This window comes from Pelodiscus sinensis, chromosome 2 (genome assembly GCF_049634645.1).
Source record: "Pelodiscus sinensis isolate JC-2024 chromosome 2, ASM4963464v1, whole genome shotgun sequence".
NCBI classification, from domain to species: domain Eukaryota; kingdom Metazoa; phylum Chordata; order Testudines; family Trionychidae; genus Pelodiscus; species Pelodiscus sinensis.
The window spans coordinates 91,919,371-91,938,059 of record NC_134712.1 but is presented as its reverse complement, the minus strand read 5'-3'; the positions used below and the strand labels follow the sequence as shown (position 1 = coordinate 91,938,059).

At 42.2% G+C, this 18,689-nt stretch overlaps 1 protein-coding gene across 1 annotated transcript; it reads left to right on the top strand.

Moving 5' to 3' along the window:
• Positions 1-400: 400 nt before the first annotated feature.
• LOC102451818 (protein-glutamine gamma-glutamyltransferase 5) lies at positions 401-15,993 on the top strand. The gene is made up of 13 exons (XM_025183822.2): positions 401-608; positions 1,777-1,956; positions 2,881-3,123; positions 4,751-4,869; positions 5,746-5,874; positions 6,114-6,291; positions 7,026-7,158; positions 7,690-7,793; positions 7,910-8,152; positions 9,624-9,950; positions 10,292-10,452; positions 11,342-11,475; positions 12,968-15,993. The coding sequence occupies exons 1-13, from the start codon at positions 602-604 to the stop codon at positions 14,415-14,417; spliced, it is 3,408 nt and encodes a 1,135-aa protein (XP_025039607.2). The 5' UTR covers positions 401-601; the 3' UTR covers positions 14,418-15,993.
• The last annotated feature ends 2,696 nt before the right edge of the window (positions 15,994-18,689 follow it).

The window sequence follows — 18,689 nt, the reverse complement described above, 5'->3', positions numbered from 1 at the left end:
TATAATAAGGAAGTATCCACTATGGTGTATTGCACTCCAAGCCTCCAACTTGGCAAGTAATGTCATGTTGGATGTAATGTGTGCCTGCATTCCACAGGAAATTCTAGATGTTATCCAGCTGATTAACTTAAATTTCTGTCCAGTAAATTCTTTGTTATAAGTAAAGGTGGGCACAGAGTGTTTCCATTTCTGTGACTTGTATCACCACATGGTTTTCTATGCTTAGGAGATTTTCAGATTCATCATGAGACTGACGTGGCCCCAAGATCTGGGCTACTGGTGATATCTATGCTATTGGCAAAGAACCAAAATTCCTCCCTTCCTTAAGTAGGACTCACTCTGGTAATGTTTGAAGTTAAAATTACTCGCAGGTGTTTATTAGCATCAATGAACTTGTGAGTGAGGCCTCACCCTAAACATTCTCTGGTTAATTGGCATTTGTTGATGCAATATGTATAAGTGTATAAATACTACTGACAGGAGATGAGATTTACAGTCCTAGATGAACTCAACCAGATCTTGGTGTATAGCTTCAACCTTGCGAAGGAGCAATTGAACTTGGTGCTAGTCTGCTTGAGAAACTCAACTGGGTGCAAGGAAAATGGAAGGTGAGTGCTTTGGAGTTTTGTTGTCATGTGACTAATATCTGAACGTAGAGGTGGCAGACAAGGCAAGGAGATTAACACGTCTGCCAGTAACATGTATAAAATTGGGCATACTGCTGCATGAATTCAAGCCAAGAGATCATTTTTGTGGTTTAGGTTCACTTTGTTGTGAGTTTTGTTGTACGAAGGGAATATTTCCTGTGAAAGTTGCTTTATGCTTGAACTCAGTTTTTTCCCTTAAAATAGCCAACAAAAATCAGGCCACACTTATAGATATCAACAGTGATTTTAAACCTAGAGAATGACAGGAAATATGATGCCGAGATGGAGTGATAGCATTTGAGAGGAGTGAAAAGGCAAATTATCAAATCAACTGCATGTAAAGCATAAAGTAAACATAATTAATGTTCTGTGTTCCCAGTGATTTGGAGCTAAATTCCCACTGGCTGAAGGAAACCAATGAGCAGTATTAGATTGGATTCTAAATGGCTGACTTAGCTTACAGTAAGATTCTAGCTTCCTTTTAAGATGCAATTGTTAGATGTTTGCACCCAAAATGTTATCTGGCCATGCTGATTAACTCCAGTTATTACTCTGGTTAGAATCTTCTATTTTTAGGAGAGTTCACTGAGAAGGTTGTGGCAATGCAGCTTAAACCACATCTGGATTCCCCTGGTTTCACTGTCTCCAGTTAAATTTGGTTTATATTTTAATCTGGTGTATATATGTTGGCTGAGTGGGTTTACGGTCTCTTGACTGATCATGAGTTACAGATTCATCTGCATGTCATAGGAGAGGTTTGCCTGGCTGTAGTCTTCCCTTACTGGGGGATGCTTTTGCTTAGAGCTGGCAATAGTTATAAAACATGTAAATTCTTTCATCATCTTAGTTCAACATGTTAATGCTTTTAGGAGCAGTGGTGGGCTGTGTGTTCCTTACAAAAGGAACCAGCTTCATATGGGAAGATGCTTCTATTACACAGTTCCTCAAACATTTGGAGGACTTGAAATATTTTTTGTTCTTTAACTAATGTTTTAAGAATTAAAATACATTGCTTTGCTTAATTGCCATCTTTTCTCCTCCTCCAGGAAGCTTTGGCAACAGGTATTACTTAATGTGTCCTCAATGACATGTTTTTTCTCATTGGGTTCATTCCTCTCCTTTCCTGCAGCTATTACACTGGGAGACATTGACCTGAACTGCCCTTATAACTGCAAAAACCATAACACTCATTTCTTCGGCACTGACAAACAGATAGTGAGGAGAGGCCAGGCCTTCAACTTCTATGTGAACTTCCAAAACCGAGAATGGGATAACTCCACAGACACCATCTCCTTCACTGTGGAGACAGGTAATCACTTTCAAGCTGCATGATGATGTATGGTCTTCCCTCAGTCCTCTGCTGATAAATAATCTTTACCCATTCGATACCTGTGCCATTAGATCAGGGGTGGGCAATAGTTTTCACGGGGGGGAAGGGGACGGGAACTTAATGAATTTTGGCTCCCTGGAAGGGGTGGGACTGGAGACTAGCCTCCCACCAGAGTTGTTTGATGTCATAGGCTTTGACGTAAAAACAGAGCAAAGGGCTCACGACTTCCAGCCTCTCTGTTAGTGTGTTGCCTGGCAGGTGCCCGGGGTTGCTGGTGCTATTTAATGGACTTGCAGCTCCAACTCCTCCCAGGGTAGTGCTGTAACCAGGAACGCTTTAAATAGCAGCAGCAACCCTGGGTGGCTATCAGGCATTGTGATACCTGTGGGGCTGGGAGCCCCTTAAACAGCAGCAATTTAAAGGGCTTACTGGGCTCACAGCTCTTGGCTCCGCCTCTACCACATTGCCTAGCAGCTGTTTGGGGTTGCTATTTTAAAGGCTGCTTGGAGGTTGCTGCTCCAGCCCCTGCCATGGTAGTGCCACATTCAAATAGGATCCTAATACCTGGGCCACTGCCTGGAAATTCGGTGGCATGGGCAGCAGAATATGAACAGAAAGCAGCCAGATGCAGTCCACGGGCTGGATAAAAATGGTAGGCAGGCTGGATCAGGCCCCCCAGGCAGCATCTTGCCCAGCCCTGCATTAGATTTCTTCTCCAAGCCCTCTTGCATTTCATGTGGAATTTTAATCTCCTCCCAATGGTGCTGTGCATTATTCACATAAATAAAAGAGCTTATATTTTATAAGCCTTACATTATAAAATGGCATTTAGACAAAGTATGTTTCTGTTGAATATGATTCATCCATTTTCATGCATACTTATATTTTTCCTTTCCTGAAAAGGTCTCAGACCCTGTGAGTCAAATGGGACAAAGTGCAGTTTTTCTCTTGGCACATGTATAGATCAGAGCTGCTGGAGTGCTTGCTACAAACCTCATCAAAAGAAGTGCATGAACATCACCCTTTTCCCACCAACCAATGCCTGTATTGGCCGCCACATTCTCAATATGCACGTCACATCTTGTCATCATACATATGACCGGTGTCTGGGAGACTTTTACATCCTCTTTAATCCTTGGTGTGCTGGTAAGAAACCTGTAGGAAGTGGGGGGGGGGGGGGGGGGGGGAGGGGTTAGAGAAATACTGGAGATATTTATTGTTCTGCTTATTGAAGGAATTTGAAATTAACCAAAATATAAGGAACAGTTGGATCAAAGGAGAGGGTGCTTGGGATAGTAAAAAATATTTTCAGATGCGCAATTCCAGTGCAGATTTCGCGTGGTCATTTTCTCTCCTGAAAGTTCAATCTAGACATTGAAGACCAGAAAATCCAGAGAAATGTGGAACTCATTTTTTTTCATTTGAGCATTTAAAACTGTTAGTTTTGAAGTATATTGGGGTTTTTCCATTTCTGCAGCTCTTTCTATCAGAATATTATAGTGCCTCATGATATCCCAATGAAGTAAATTTGTCTGAAGTGAGAGGCAGTTTTATCAAGTGGATAGTGCACTGCACAGGAGTCAGTAGGTGGGGTAATATTCCTGGCTGTTACTACTGACTCGTGGTATACAGTAATTCCTCATTTAACACTATAGATGAGTTTCTGAAAATGTTCGTGCTAAGTGAAAACGTGCTATGCGGGGTCAATTTTCCCATTACAAATAATGGAAAATGTGGGGATTGCATTTCAGGTGGCGGTGGCAAAGTCAATTTTTTGTTGGTGCTGGGTCATCAATGACAACATTAGATGACTAGCAACCCAAGTCACCGCGATTTGTTAAAACACAAAGATAAACACGTGAGTGAGCTGAGGAGCACTGTGACCACATGTATTCATCCGCTCATGTGTATTACCACTGTTTACACCAACTTATACCACCACACGAAGTAGTCCGCCACTTGATTATTTTCATGTTATTTCGGGGACAGTCGTGTTATTCGAAAAACGTTCCCTAAAACAAAATCATGCTATTGCGAAAATGTGTTAAGCGGGCACGTGTTAAATGAGTAATTACTGTATACAACAATTAAACACCATAGCTAGCTCATGTCAGCTGTCTTAGGCTTACAGAGGTTGGACTTGCAGAAATGTAAAATTGCAGTATAGATATTCAGGCTTGATCCATTCCTGAGCTGTGGGACCCCACAAACAGTGAGACTTCTAAACCCTGGGCCCCAACCTGAGCCTAAACATCAACAGAGCAGTTTTTAACCCCACAGCTTGAGCTCCTCATGCCCAAGATGGCCTGAGACTTTTATTCCAATGTAGACGTACCTGTATGGCATTGGAGTGAGCCACTAAGTGCCAGGTATTCAAAAGGAGTCTGTAATTTTAGGTGCCTTGGTTTTCAGATGCCAAATTTAAACACATACTATCTGAATTTCAGATGTGTTTGGTAACGACAAAGTCAGTTGAAGTCTGTAGTTCTCAGTACATCCAAAATTCAGGCCCTATATATTTAATGTTGGGTGCAACCTGTTTAAGGAAAAATGATATGATAAAAATCAGGTTTCAGATTATACAGTGATTATTAAACAATTGATCCAAAACACCAACAAAATTTCCAAGGCGATGAGATACTTTAAAGTGTTGCTCAAATTTAAGTTTAAAAAGTCAGGAAAATAAGCAGATCTGTAAAGAATGAGAGACGGGAAAGAGAAAGCGAGTGGTAGAGAAATCAGACTAAGAGTTCTGTGTCTGCTTCCTTTCCAGATGACCCTGTGTATATGTACAATCAAGCCCAGAGAGAAGAGTATGTCCTTAATGAACAAGGAATGCTGTACCAGGGAGTTCACAAGCACATTACTTCTAGGCCATGGAACTTTGGGCAGGTAAATGTCACACTGAGACTTGTTCAGAACTTGTAGAAACCAACAATAATTCAAAAGACTATGTTAACGGGGCTCCCCAGACTGATCTTGCCTTTCTGTAGCACAGGTACAATCTGAAATTTACAGAAATATCTGGTATATTACAGATTTGCATGAGTTTTTCTTGTGCCAATCCAGACCACACTACAGTTAAAAAAAAAAAAAATCAGAGGAGGAGAGCTGAGAGAGCTGATAGCTCAGTATTTGGGCCATTCTGACTGAGACCCGGGCTGTGCTTGATTCAGAACCTGGGTCTCCCAAAGCACCATAGGCTGCCCTAACCTGGGCTATCGAGTCAGTTGGTCAATCTCCCTGTTTTTTTCCCTCTCTCTCTGTTTTTTCTCTCTCTCTCTTTCAGTCTCTCTTTCTCTCTTTTTCTTGAAACAAATTCAAAAGGAAATTTTGAAGGATCTCACTTTAGACCTCACACAGAATGGGAAACATTGATGGGAAACCACTTCTCATGCAGCCCTAGTGAGGCCTACAGAATAGACATTCATCTCTTGGGGAAAAGGTAAATTAACTTTGTTTTGGCCCTACTGTGATTGGGAAGAATGTAGGGACTTTCCTAGAGGAAGGGATGAGGAACCTCTTACTGGGGTTCTGAACAAAAAGGGAAATGATTCCATTGGCCAAACAGGAGGCTACACTGACATGTTCTGAAAGGATCCTATCCTTTCTGCCAGTAGATATGAGATACCTAACAATGACTTGGGTGCTGGCCTTTAAAAAAAAAAAAAAAAGGTCTGCTCAGAGGCATGAAGAAATCCCAGCAATAAAAGGAAAGTTATCAAGTTTCATAGTATCTGTAAAATGCTTCTTTCTTTGTGCACACAGTTTGAAGATAGTATTTTGGATATCTGCCTGAAAGTCCTAGATATGGGGGCAAATTACCATCATGAATCTGACTGTGAAAGTAGTTGGCGCAATGATCCTGTGCAAGTCAGCGTGGTGGTAAACCACATGGTAAGTGAATGGCTAACCACATGTGATCACTGAATACATCAGCAGCAGTGAGCTAGGTTGTAGGAGAAGAGTGAAATACACAGGAAACCCACACATGGAGTTAAGCAGGGAGGAATTTGACTCACCATGCAAATCAGAATTTTCACAGTTTCAGCAACAGAGTGCAGAATTTCTCTTGGAAAAGTCTTAGGATGTAGAGGAGTGATCATGTATTTAGACTTATTGTGTCTGTTTTCCAGATCTCTAGCGATGGCAGTAACAGCATCATGAAGCTCCCACAAAACAACGACTACCTTCAGGGGACTAAACCACAGTCATGGAATGGAAGTGTTCCCATCCTTCAGCAATGGTACAAAGGCAGATGCAGGCCTGTCAGATATGGAGACTCTGCATCTCTTGCATCAGTAATGTGCACAGGTATGCTAGTCCCTTACCCAACCCCAACCTCAAGCTGGCAAGGAATGACAGAGCCACACTGGTCAAGGAAAACAATCCTCCCCAGAAGCCTGTAGCAAGCAGCTCGCCTGATCTGCAAGCCACTGGGGGGAAAAAAACAGATCTATTTTTTGTTACCAAAATGAATTCACTGGGAAGTGGCTGCCTTAAGTGAGATGCAGCTTTTGTCTCAGTAGTGATCAGAGCAAGAAGAAAAACATTACTGCAAGACCCATCTGGCCTTGTCTCCAGTCAGTGCTGTATGCTCCCGTGCTTGCTGAGTGTTTGCACCAGTGATAAAAGGCTGAGCAAGTACAGTGTGCTGCATGGGGTTGTATATTCCTCTAGCACAAGCTTGGATGATGAATCAGAAGAACAAGCAGTGACAATTGCAATGAAATACTTGACTATATCTCTTCCTAAAATCTGGGAGCCAAAGCAATGAGCTGCAAACTGCTACCCTTTCCCATAAGAAGGGAGGATATTTTAGTGAGCTGAACAACACAGACAAATTCCATGGCAAGTTTATAACTAGTAACTTATTGAGGTAAATCAGGTTCTCAGTTGGTTGATGGGCATTTTTGTTACACTGTGAAACTGTATCTGTGCATAGTTTGCACTTGACATTATAGAGGGCTCTTGATGTTTGCTCAGTTAGACCCCCCTATTGCTGAGCCTACAGAAAGACCTAAGAAGGAGCACTTTTTCCCTTACAGTGATGAGGTGTTTGGGAATTCCAAGCCGTGTTGTTACAAACTTCTATTCTCCTCACCATGCTGAGAACCCCCTTGTTGTCAATGAACTTTTTGACTGTACTGGCAAAACTCTGCGTGGCAAGGACAGTCTTTGGTAAGTGTGAAATCAACTTTGAGCAAATGCTTTTACCGATGTAAAATGACACACATAGGCCTAAAAATGCAACATTTCTTTAGTGTTGCAATGCTGTTGCAATAATTGAGCTTTGTGATGACACACAGCAAGAAGATATAATTATACACTAATCATACTTGCTTGACTGCTGAGTCTACATGAGAATCATATGCTCATAAAACAGTCAGCAAACTATAAGTACTTAATGCTACCAGCAAATGTGGTTATTTATCTTGGAATGGCTCCAAAAATACTGACTGGATTATGAAACACTATTCCATCAGGGTTCAGGGCCATCGTCTTCCATCATGATCACTGAGTTGATAATCATTTCTTTGATAGCTGGCTTTTTGAGACTCCTTATCACCCTGCTAAAGCAATATCAGACTCCAATGGTCGCGTTCATATGCCCACCGAGGCTTATTCTCTTATTGGTTCAGAATTTTGAGTTGTACCAAAGTCTGGCTCCAGAGAGTTGATTACCAGTCTCTGAACTTTTACATCCCACAGGAGCTATCACTGTTGGAATGAATCTTGGATGTCCCGCAAAGATTTAAATCAGCACTGTGGTGATTGGCAGTGTCTGGATCCAACTCCCCTGGAGACTGGTACAGGTAAATGAAACCTGTGTTTCTGTAAATGCTATTACATTTTTCTTCATTCTTCAGATTATATAGTGGGCATGCTGTGTTACATAGTATAATAATATGGTTGGCTTAATCTGTGTTAGGTTCAATTTGCTGTGGTCCTACTTGGGTCAGAAGCATCAAAGATGGAGATCTGGACTTGGACTATGATGGCCATCATATATTCTCTCGGCTGAATGCAGGCTGTGTTGGCTGGCTTTCCCAAGGCTCTGGCTCAAAGACAAAATTATACTATGACACTTGGCCTTGTGGGCAATACATCAGCACCAAGAGCGTTGGTAATGATCTACGTGAGGATATCACCAGAACTTACAAGTATGAATTAGGTATGGGCAAAATATTTTACCTGGATTCACAGGAATTTCAAATGCCAATCATAAGAGATATAAACAAATGTTCTATTCATTATGCAAGTTCCCTCTTTTAAAGTAAATCTCCAGACTAATCTCATTTTTGGGAAAGACCCTTATTCTAAAGGGTATAATTGATTTTTTTAAAAGATTGTGTTTAAAGTTATTCACTCCTTCTATTTTCATTCATTTTTTGGCCCAGCCTGTGCCGTAGTTGGGAATAACGGATATCAGGGTTTGGTTTCTTAGGACATCTGAAAGGCCCTAAATCATCCTTCAAACAGGACTTACACCAGTTGAGACTGAAGATGTTATCAACTATGTCAAGATATGTGCCCATCAATTAGCTACCTGACACATCTGGTATACCCTCATGTTCTTTTTATTTTTTTTAAGTCAATGTAAATTGTTATTACATTTATTCATCATGCCAGAGTAGTAAAGGGATTATCCAGCACAATACTTACAGGAGTGTGAAATGGATTGGAGCTCCAGTTACTGTGAAAATGAAACCTCTGACTATGTCAGAGGGATAACAGGAGCAAGGTCAAGAAGCTAGATGTTTGACAATGTCCTCTGATAGATATCTCTTGTGTTTAGACAGATGTATGTGATGTGGCCTATTGTACACATTCTGGTTCTGAAAGGCTGGTTCTGAGACTTACACTGAACACCTGTTGAATTCTTTATTTATTCTAGAGATATAAAATTAGGTAAAAACCTGCAACTAAGCATGTTCTCCAAGTTATTTTCTTTGTGCATTCCTCTCTCCTCAGAATACCATATCTTAGGCCAGACCTACACTATGGGAGAAACTTGAACTAAAATACACAACTCCCACTACATGAATAGTGTAGCTGGAGTCAATGTATTTCAGCTCAACTTACCATGATATCCCCACTGTGAGAGGTTAATGGGATAAACTTTCTCATTCAACTTCTCTTACTCCTCATGACCAAATGGAATACCAGCATCAATAGGCGCACAATCAGTGGCCGATTTAGTGAGTCCTTATTAGACCCACTAAACTGAACCCCAGGAGATTGATCTCCACATCTCATTTTTCTGGTAAGTAGAGACAAGCCCTTAGAGAGGAAATGCATTATCTTTGGGTTATGGTTCTGTACTTGACTGTACCAGCAGGGAAGATGAAGGAATTTAATTCCTTTTTGGACTGGGGGAGTTATGATTGCATATACAGCCGGTTCCCGAGTTGCGAACGATCGACTTACAACCATTTGCAGTTACGACCGAAGCTGTCGTAAATGGCGGACCTCGAGTTACGAACACGATCTGTGCTTATGAACAGCGCGGTCGCATATAACTCTATGAGGTCCAACTTACAAACAAACCGAGTTACAACCAATTGCTTGGTCCATAACCAGTTCGTAAGTCAGAGAGAGGCTGTATCGCCAACAAATTGAATGTCTCATATCTTCATCAACAGGTTCTCTGAAAGACAAAGAAGCATTTTACAGAGCTTATAGAAAAATTCATTCTGGATATTCTGATGCTCCCAACTCAGATATAGACAGAGAGTTAACATCTCTCCGGAGCCCATTCCTGAGTGATGCTGGTATTGCTATGAGGCTTAAGATGGCTAATTGTCCTGAATATGGCCAAGATATCTGTCTGCAGTGGGTTCTTGAAAACTTACGTAAGGAGCCCAAGAACCTGAATTTCAACTTGTGTGCACAAGTAATGACATGCAATGGATACCCATTGGATCAGTTCTGGAAGGACAATATGAATGTCATTCTGGGCCCAAGGGAAGGTAAGAAACATTGGAATTGTCTAATTCACTTTTGTTGGTCCAAAAGCTATACTATCTTCAGGAGGCAGGTAAATCAGGATTAGCTAAAGGGATTTTAGCAGCCCCAGGAGATTAGATTAATGTGGATCTTCATTCTTTAATATTGACAGTTGAATTGGTTTTGTACTGATCTTCCAAAGATCAGCACTTTCACAGTGAAGCTTCTATGGTTCTAGCTGGCTTCTAGGCAAGTTACTGTAAAACATGTATGGTTCAGTGCCAGTCAAATTACAGGACAAGAAAGGATAGGCAATATGAGCTCAAAGGGCCAGATTAATAATCAAAATAATTTTACTTTACAGTGAAAACAATCCCACTGCACATACCATATGATCAATATGGGCCTCACCTCTCTGACTACAATATTATAAGAGTGGTAGCTATTTCAGAACCAGGATGTGCTGGTGAAGTGCTAATGGGGAACAGAGATATTGCGATTAACAAGCCTCCTGTTGATATTAAGGTAAAGCATATCCCTTAGTTGCTGCACAGCAGGGTGATGCTTATTGGTCAATTAAACTCTTTCTCACACTCAAACACATAGAGCACAGTGTATGAAAAATTTAGAAGCAGCTGAAATTTCTTTTTTTGTTTATTTTATCAACAGAGAATTTGATTTAGAATGTAATAACAATTGACCCCACTCACATGAGAGAAGTCTCCTAACTTTAAACAAGGAAGGTATTTTATGTGAATAATCCTTCCTTTTTAAAATCTACACTTATTTTTTTTTATTTGTTTCGGCTTTGTTAAAAATTCTAGTCTAGTTTAAATGCTGTTTGTTTGAAGGGATGCAAGAATATAAAACAGCCATATTGGATCAGACCAATGATCCATCCAGCCCAGTATCCTGTCTCTAACAGTGGCCAGTAACAGAGCTTCAGGTAGAATGTATGATACAGGGTAATTCTGGATAAAACCACTCCTGACTTCCCTTTCCAGCTTCTGTACTCAGAAATGTAGGTTTACACCAAGCATGAGTTGCATCCATTACCAAATTAGCTAATAGCCATTGATGTATCTAATCCTCCATTAATTTGTCTTGATTTTTTAAAATCCAGTTATATTTTTGGATTTCACAAAATCCCATGGCAATGGGTTCTACAGATTAATTGTAGAAGTACTTCCTCTTATTTGTCTTAATCCTGAAGCCTGTTGAATTCACTGGATGACCTCTGATTTTTGTATTGTCAGAAAAATTAAATAAAACTTCTCTATTTACTTTTTCCAAACATTCATGATCTTATAGACCACAATCATATCCCACCTCAGTAGTCCCTTTTCTGAGACAATCTTTTTAGTTTCTTCTCATATGGAAGCTGATTCATAGGAGTTCCTGTGTCTTTCATCAGCTCCTAGGACAACCCAGGCTGCATGCTCCATGCAGTGCAGAAATCTCCTTCTGCAATCCCCTCCAGGAGGATCTGAGGAACTGTGTATTGAGCCTGGAAGGTGTTGGATTGTTCAAAGAGCCAGCGACTATTGAGTAAGTTTAACAAATATTTAAACAGAATTCACAGATTGAATACAACATTGGAAAATTGTAAGTGTTCTATTGTTAAAGAGGACTTTATTTTACCATCAGTCCATGTCTTTGCTGTGAAACTGTACCAAGAGTCTAGTTTCCCTTACAAATGATGGAGCATTTAATTTTGGGAGAATATGCATAGTTTTCATAAGTTAAAAATAGGTAGAGGCTGCCATCTGTTGAAGAAAGCACATTATTTCTTATGTGAGAAATGTCAGTTGGATATGTTGTGCATAGCTTCTCTTAGTAGGAAGAGTACAATAATCCTTTTGCAGCTGTGAAGGGGATCTCCCTAAATATACATCACTAAACAGTCACTATACCCAACATGCATTCTCTTCAACCTGCAGTTCATTCAAAATTAGAAAAAAGCAGTGTTAGTCACCAGGCTACATTAAAAGCTCATAACTTATCCACTGGGGAAGGACAGCCATTCTATCCTAAAAGGAGTATAGCGACTGGTTAGTATCCATTGCTATGGTTTCTGACAAAGTTTGGGACTATGTAGTCTTCAGAGAAAACTATTAAGGTGCATTCTCATATAACTATGTAAAGCTCATCCTATTAAGCTCAATGAATTTGAAGTAATCAGACCAGAAACAGAATACCTAAAAGTCATGTCTAAACTGCAGGCTTCTTTTGGAAGAAGCTTTTCCTGAAGAGATCTTCCAAAAAATCTTCTTCCAAAAGAGAGCATCCACACTGTCAAAGAGCATCGAAAAAGCAATCTGCTTTTTAGATAGATAGCGTTCAGACTGAATGGACGCTATCTTGCATGTAAGGTGTGATTACTATGGGCAGAATGTCCACAAGGGTACCTGTGCTCTTTCCTCTTTTCTCTTCTTGCGAAAGAACTCCCTTTGGAAAAAGGCTTCTTCCTCATAGAAAGAGGTTTACCAATGTTGGAAAACCCTCTCTGTTCTTTCAATTTTTTTCTCAAAAGAATGCAATTCCAGTGTGGATTTAGTTTTTTTCAGAAAAATGGCTATTTTTCTGAAAAAACTCTGTAGTGTAACAGCCAAAGTGAAGTTAGGAGGGAATATACTATCTTTACAAAGAGTTCAAGGGGATGGTACTTTTCAAAGTGAGACGAACAGGTGGAATTGGCTACCAGTTATAGAGGTGAAGTGAAAAAGTACAACGCCATTGCTGAATCCAACCGTGAGTGCCTCTGTGGGGTTTAATAAAAGAACACTGGAAAATTCTATTCAAGGGAGTAATAATTTTCCTCTGAATAAGAAAGAAAACTCATGTTTTCACTGGAATTCTTTTTTTTTTTTTTTCTTCCCTTCTCTGGGACAAAACTTCAGAGTCTATGATAGAGATGGTATATGGCAGAGTTGTCACAAAACAGATCAAATATTACAGGTGTAGAGCCAGCTTTCGCTGCTGCATAACTATAAGCTATGGATGTAACACAGAGCACTTTCTTTCTGTCTCTTAAATTTAGTTTGGGAAAACTGGCTGCTAATCACCAGGCACGAACCATAGTGGAGTTTACACCCTACAGAGAAGGCTGTCATACGCTCCTGGCGAACTTCAGATGCCACAAGTTTGGCTACTGCAAAGGATATGTTAATGCAAATGTAGAAACTTCTGTCCCTCAGGTTGTGTGCGGCTCGCCCCCTCAGGTTGTGTGCGGCTCGCCCCCTCAGGTTGTGTGCGGCTCGCCCCCTCAGGTTGTGTGCGGCTCGCCCCCCCACGCTGTGGGTGGCTCTGCCCCCCAGGCTGTGGGCGGCTCTGCCTCCCAGGCTAATTGCGAGTATGTTTGCATTCCTGTGTGCAACCCTGGGTCTGGCACCGGGGCCCCCCTCGTATATGATTACGTGTGCCTCCCTGTAGGCCACCCCATGTGCGAGTCTGTGTATCGTGCTGCAGCTACCAGTGCCCCCTATTCCATGAGTGACAGTGTGTCCCGCTCTGTGTGTGACAATGTGTCCCGCCTCTTGGGAGTCCCAGTCTCTTTCTCTATGAGTGACCCCAGGTCCGCTCCAACATCCCACCCCATGTCTGCCCCAGTGGTTCAAAGCATGTGTGGCTCTGGGCCCACTCCAGCATCTTATTCCATGGGTGCGCCTCTGGTTCAAGTCATGTGTGACTCTATGCCCTCTCCCCCGTCCTATGCCATGAGCCTCCAAATGCCTCCGGCTATGCATGGCTCTGTGCCTTCTCCCCCATCCTATGCCATGAGTCTCCAAATGCCTCCAGCTGTACGTAGCTCTGGGCCTGCTCCATTGTCCTACTCTGCAATGTCTGAGACTGTGTGTGGCGCTATGCCTGTTCCAGTGTCCCACCCCTCATGTGGCCCGGTGTCTCAGTCTGTGTCTGGCTCTGTGCGCACCCCAATGTCTCGCTTTGCATCCCAATCTGTGAGCACTTCAGCAGCCCGCTCTGTTCGCAGTCCTATGTCACATCCTGTGGCCCGCTCTGTGTGTGCCCCTATGTCTTGCCCTGTGGCCCGCTCTGTGGGTGTCCCAATGGCCCGCTCTGTGTGTGGCCCTAAGTGGGGTCCTTCATGCAGCACAGTGTCCCATTCGGCGACGGGTTTAGCCTCCCAATCGATGTGGAACTCCACATGGGTCCCTGCATCCCACAAAGCACGGAGCAGCACATTGCGCTCTGCATATAGTACTCTGCCTCGGAATGAGCCTTGGTCTGCATATGGCACTGTGTCCCGCTCTGTGCCCTTCTCTTTGGGCCGCTCTGAGGCTTATTCCTCATATGGCACTCTCTCTCGCCCCGCCCCCACGTCTGTATATGGCACCCTCTCCCGCTCTACATATGGTGCTCTCTCCCGCCCTGCCCCCCGCTCCAAATATGACCCTCTGTCCCCTTCATCACCCCGCTCTAAATATAACACTCTGTCGCGCTCTGCCTGGGCTCTGACAAGGGCTCGCTAAGCTGTTATGAATGCAAATACATGTAATCAAAACAGACAAATGAAGATTTGAAGCAACAAATTTAAGATATTTGGAAGTGGTAATTGTGTTCATACAGTGAGAGGAATAGTCAAGACGATAAAGAACAGGATTTGTGAGTTTGGCTGTTTATACAGACATCTGAGGTGGGCCGGAAAGCAGAAAGCACCCATTGTCAGAGAAGTGCATTTGATACTGTGCTTGTACCATTGAGAAGGTGATACTTTCATTATAACAAATGAGCATGCTCCCAGTGAGGAACACTGGGTCTCACAATCACCCAGCTCAGAGTCCTCATCAGCCAATTGCATTGCTTTCTCAGTGAAATGACTTTATAAAAGGCAGCCTCTCTCCCACTGATTTCCCAGCAGTCTGCACTGCTCACTCCTTGTGGATCCTGCTGAGCTCCACTGCTCACACCAGATTTCAATCTCTTTCTCAACCTCAGCATTATTTAAACAGATGCAACTCTGGTAGTATATCAGCAACAGAGACTGACACCTACTTTAAGTCTTGCTTAAGAGACTTTGGGGCCCTAGCTAATGACATTAGTATGTCACAATTCAGCTTTAAATACTGCCATCCTTCCTTGTTTATCAGACAGTGAGAGTTACGGAGGTCACAACCAAAGCCTCTCTGCTCCAAGTAAACTCAGATCAAAAGAGTTATTGTAGGGATGTATTTGAATTAATAGGTCTGGCCATATTTTATTCCCAGTGTCAAAAATCCAGTGAGTCAAATTATAGAGACTGCAAAATGTAGTGAGCTATTTTAACTGCTTTGGTCTTTGCAAATAAGCACATTTTTTTTGTACAGTATATTCTGGGATGGTCCTTCTTGTATATATTTTCAGTGTTCAGGCCTATGGGAAAATGCCCAGTTCTGGGCCTACACCATGGATTCCATGAGTACAAAATAAAGCATTATTGCTAAGACATTTCAGCCACTGTGTTTGAACTGGGGAAAGAAAACGGTGCCACTGAAAAAACTGAGGAGATTGTATGGCATAACTACCTGAACCTCTCTGCTTCATTTCAGCATTGATTGTGTTCCACAGCTTTTGAGAATTAAACATTATTATTATTAGGATGCAAAATCCTCCAAGACCTACTGAGGCATCTCTCTTTATTTTCCTCTTAGCAGATCATTGGATTAGCTAAGGCACTCCCCACACTCTGTATTTTCTTTCTTAATGGTACAGCAAGAGATAGGTCCCATTTCTTTGCTAGGGATTTGGGATAACACAATTTTGCTGGTGCCCATAGATGCTAGAGTTGCAATACTATGCTATGTAGCTCACCTCTCTGTCATGATAAGATTTTAGTCATGGGACTCTGAGAAGGTAAAGTCCCATGACTAAATAAGGTAATGAATAAGGTAAAGTATTTCTGTGTTAGGGATATGGTACTGAATGGAAAAGCTTATTTTGTGTTTGCCACAAAAAAGATAACATTGTCTGGATATTGTATTGCGCTGTGCATGATTCAGTTCCCGTTGTCTCCATTGGCTTTTTTACTGGAATTTTGTTTGCATGATGGACAATAAAAACAAGTTAAAAATCGACAATCTGTAATGATAGCTTTCTTTTCAGAACTTTTCAAAGGCATGATCAAAAATTTGGCAGAGATTGTGGACTGTGGATTTTTTTTTTAATCCCTCCCAGCATCTGCCACAACCCTTCTCTATTCCAGTTCTTCTTCTAAACTTCTCTTCCAATTTTATCTCATGTCTCCTGAATGATAGATCCTAATTTCCCACCACTTGAGGCTCCCACCATCCCTGAAATACCCAGTCTGGTCTCAGTCTAAAACGGATAGCTTCTTACATGAGCAATTAAACCAAATCCTATTCTCGGAGTAAATCTCTTCTCCCAGCCACTATACTAATTCTTTTCTGCCTCCATGATCTTGAAGAGCCATGATCAATGGAACATGTCACTACTGGAACGAAGTGTGATGGAAAAACAAAGAGGGATTTAAAGGATGCTAGCCCGGTGTTCTTAATGTGGCTCAATTCTTAAGGAAGTACATTAAAAACATATGAGGGTTAGATTATTATTTGACATGAATTTCATAACAACCAGTTATGGTCCTATGAACAGATAATTTGGACTTCAAATGAGGGATCAGTAACATGAACTAAAACTTCTTTAGGAAACCAAGTTGCGCTTTCCTTCATGTCTATACAAATAAAGGTAAAGTAATGAAATTTTTAAAAGCTGTTTATATGAATATTCCATTTGTCTCAACAAAGGGACAGTTAATATGTAAGAAACAGGAGAAATATTAACAGTAAGCTTTGAGGTATCTATAAAAACTGTTTGCTAAACACAATCAGCTTTATATGCTTCCACTCACATGCTCATATTGGGATATATAAAACTCCCCCGTTCGCAAATTCATACAAGTATATTGAGTATTCCTACTCTCTGTGGGTATGTCTACACTTGCCCCTTAGTTCAGACTAGAGAGGCAAATGAAGCATATCAAAGTTGCTAATGAAGTGTGGGATATCCCCATACTTGATTAGCATATTTGTGGCTGGTTGCCATTTTAAAATGCAGGTCACCTGATTTAACTTCCTGCGTGTAGACACAGTAGTCCGATCCAAAACCCTTCCCTCGAATTAATTCATTGCATGAGGAGTAACAGTTAATTCGAGGGAAGGGTTTTGGATCATTAGCAGCTTCGGTATGCTTCATTTGCCTCCCTAGTCCGAACTAGGAGGCAAGTTTAGACATACCCTGTATGACCAGCTATGTGCTAAACAGATGTTCCTGATCAAGCACTGTCCACCTCAATGTTCAGTGTTCATTATGCACTGGAAAAATTATTTTTCATCACAGTTTAATTATAGAATATTTTATTCTAGGATTTACCCAGCCAGAAATTATGACACCCCCTTTTGAAATGAGTTGTCAGGAAAACTAATATAATACAGGCACTTGTAACTGGTGACTAGCCAGCTGGTTGACAGTGTTAACTGCTGTGTTCCTATTGCATTAGAATTTCCAGTTTGTGCCTGCTGAGGAGACGGGCCCTGGAGTCTGGAGCATTGATGCAAATAAGACAATGTCCTCATTTTCATTATTTAATGTGCATCACTTTATTTGCATAAGTACTCCTTCCCAAATATTCCCCCCAGACTTCCTCTTCACCACACCACCTTCTGGCTGGATCTCCACCTCATATTTCCACATCCTGTATATGGTTTTCCCCATGCTGCCTCTCTCCTTTGACTTACTCTCTGTGGGTGCATCTACACTACACCGTAATTTCAAGACAACTAGCTTTATTTTGAAATAACAAAGTGAATGTCTACATAGCAATTCTGTTGTTTTGAAATAATTTTGAAATAATGGATGGCTTATTCCAAAATCTGTAAACCTCATTACACAAGGAATAACACCCGTTTTGAAATAGCTATTTCGGAAAAGAGTATTTGTGGACGCAGCAGACGGAGTTATTTCAAAATAAGGGGCTTCCAGGAAATCCCACAGGTGCCCTGCTGGCCATTCCATCCATAGTCATCAGGACTCTCTAGTTTCTCTTTCCCTGCAGCCCTTAAAGCTGCATCCATAGGGGAAAGGGTTTGTGGCAGGAACCTGGCCCTGACAGTCTCCAGACACGTTGCAGCCCCACTGCACATCATCAGGCCATCATGGCTGACCCTCGAGTCCCCCCAGAGCCCTCCCCTGCTCTCAGGGAGCAATCTGGCTCCTAGGAACCTGCCAGGCATGGCAAGAAGCGTGCACCATCCTGGTCTGGGACAGAGATGGCCCTCATTGAGGTGTGGGGAGAGGAGGAAAACCTCCAGGATCTCTGCTCCAGATGGCACAATGCCGATATCTACGGCCACATGGCCAACAGCCTGGCCCCAAAGGGCCAAATCTGGAACCAGGAGCATGTCCGGATGAAAGTTAAGGAGCTCTGCCAGGCCTACACCAGGGCAAGGGAGTGCAGCTCCCACTCCGGGGCAGAATCACACGCCTGCCCCTATTTCCAAGATCTGCACCATATCCTGGGGAGCAGTGCAAATCCTTCCCCACCCCTGGCAGTTGAGTCAGGTCTGGAGATGCCCATTGTTGCCTGCCCAGGGTGCAGAGCTGGTGAGGAGGAGGAAGACCTCGACGCAGCCAGCACTATCACCTCGGTGACACTGGAGCCAGTGCCCAATGGCCTGGATGTGTCCCAGGCATCCTCTGAGGCTGGGGAAGGATCATCAGGTGAGTGATCTTAGGCACATGACACAGAC

Bases quoted from the DNA above. Each gene is read 5' to 3' on its own strand.
- LOC102451818 (XM_025183822.2), top strand. The intron at 1,957-2,880 runs GTAATCACTTTC...TTTCCTGAAAAG, and splicing joins CTCCTTCACTGTGGAGACAG to GTCTCAGACCCTGTGAGTCA. The intron at 8,153-9,623 runs GTATGGGCAAAA...CTTCATCAACAG, and splicing joins AACTTACAAGTATGAATTAG to GTTCTCTGAAAGACAAAGAA.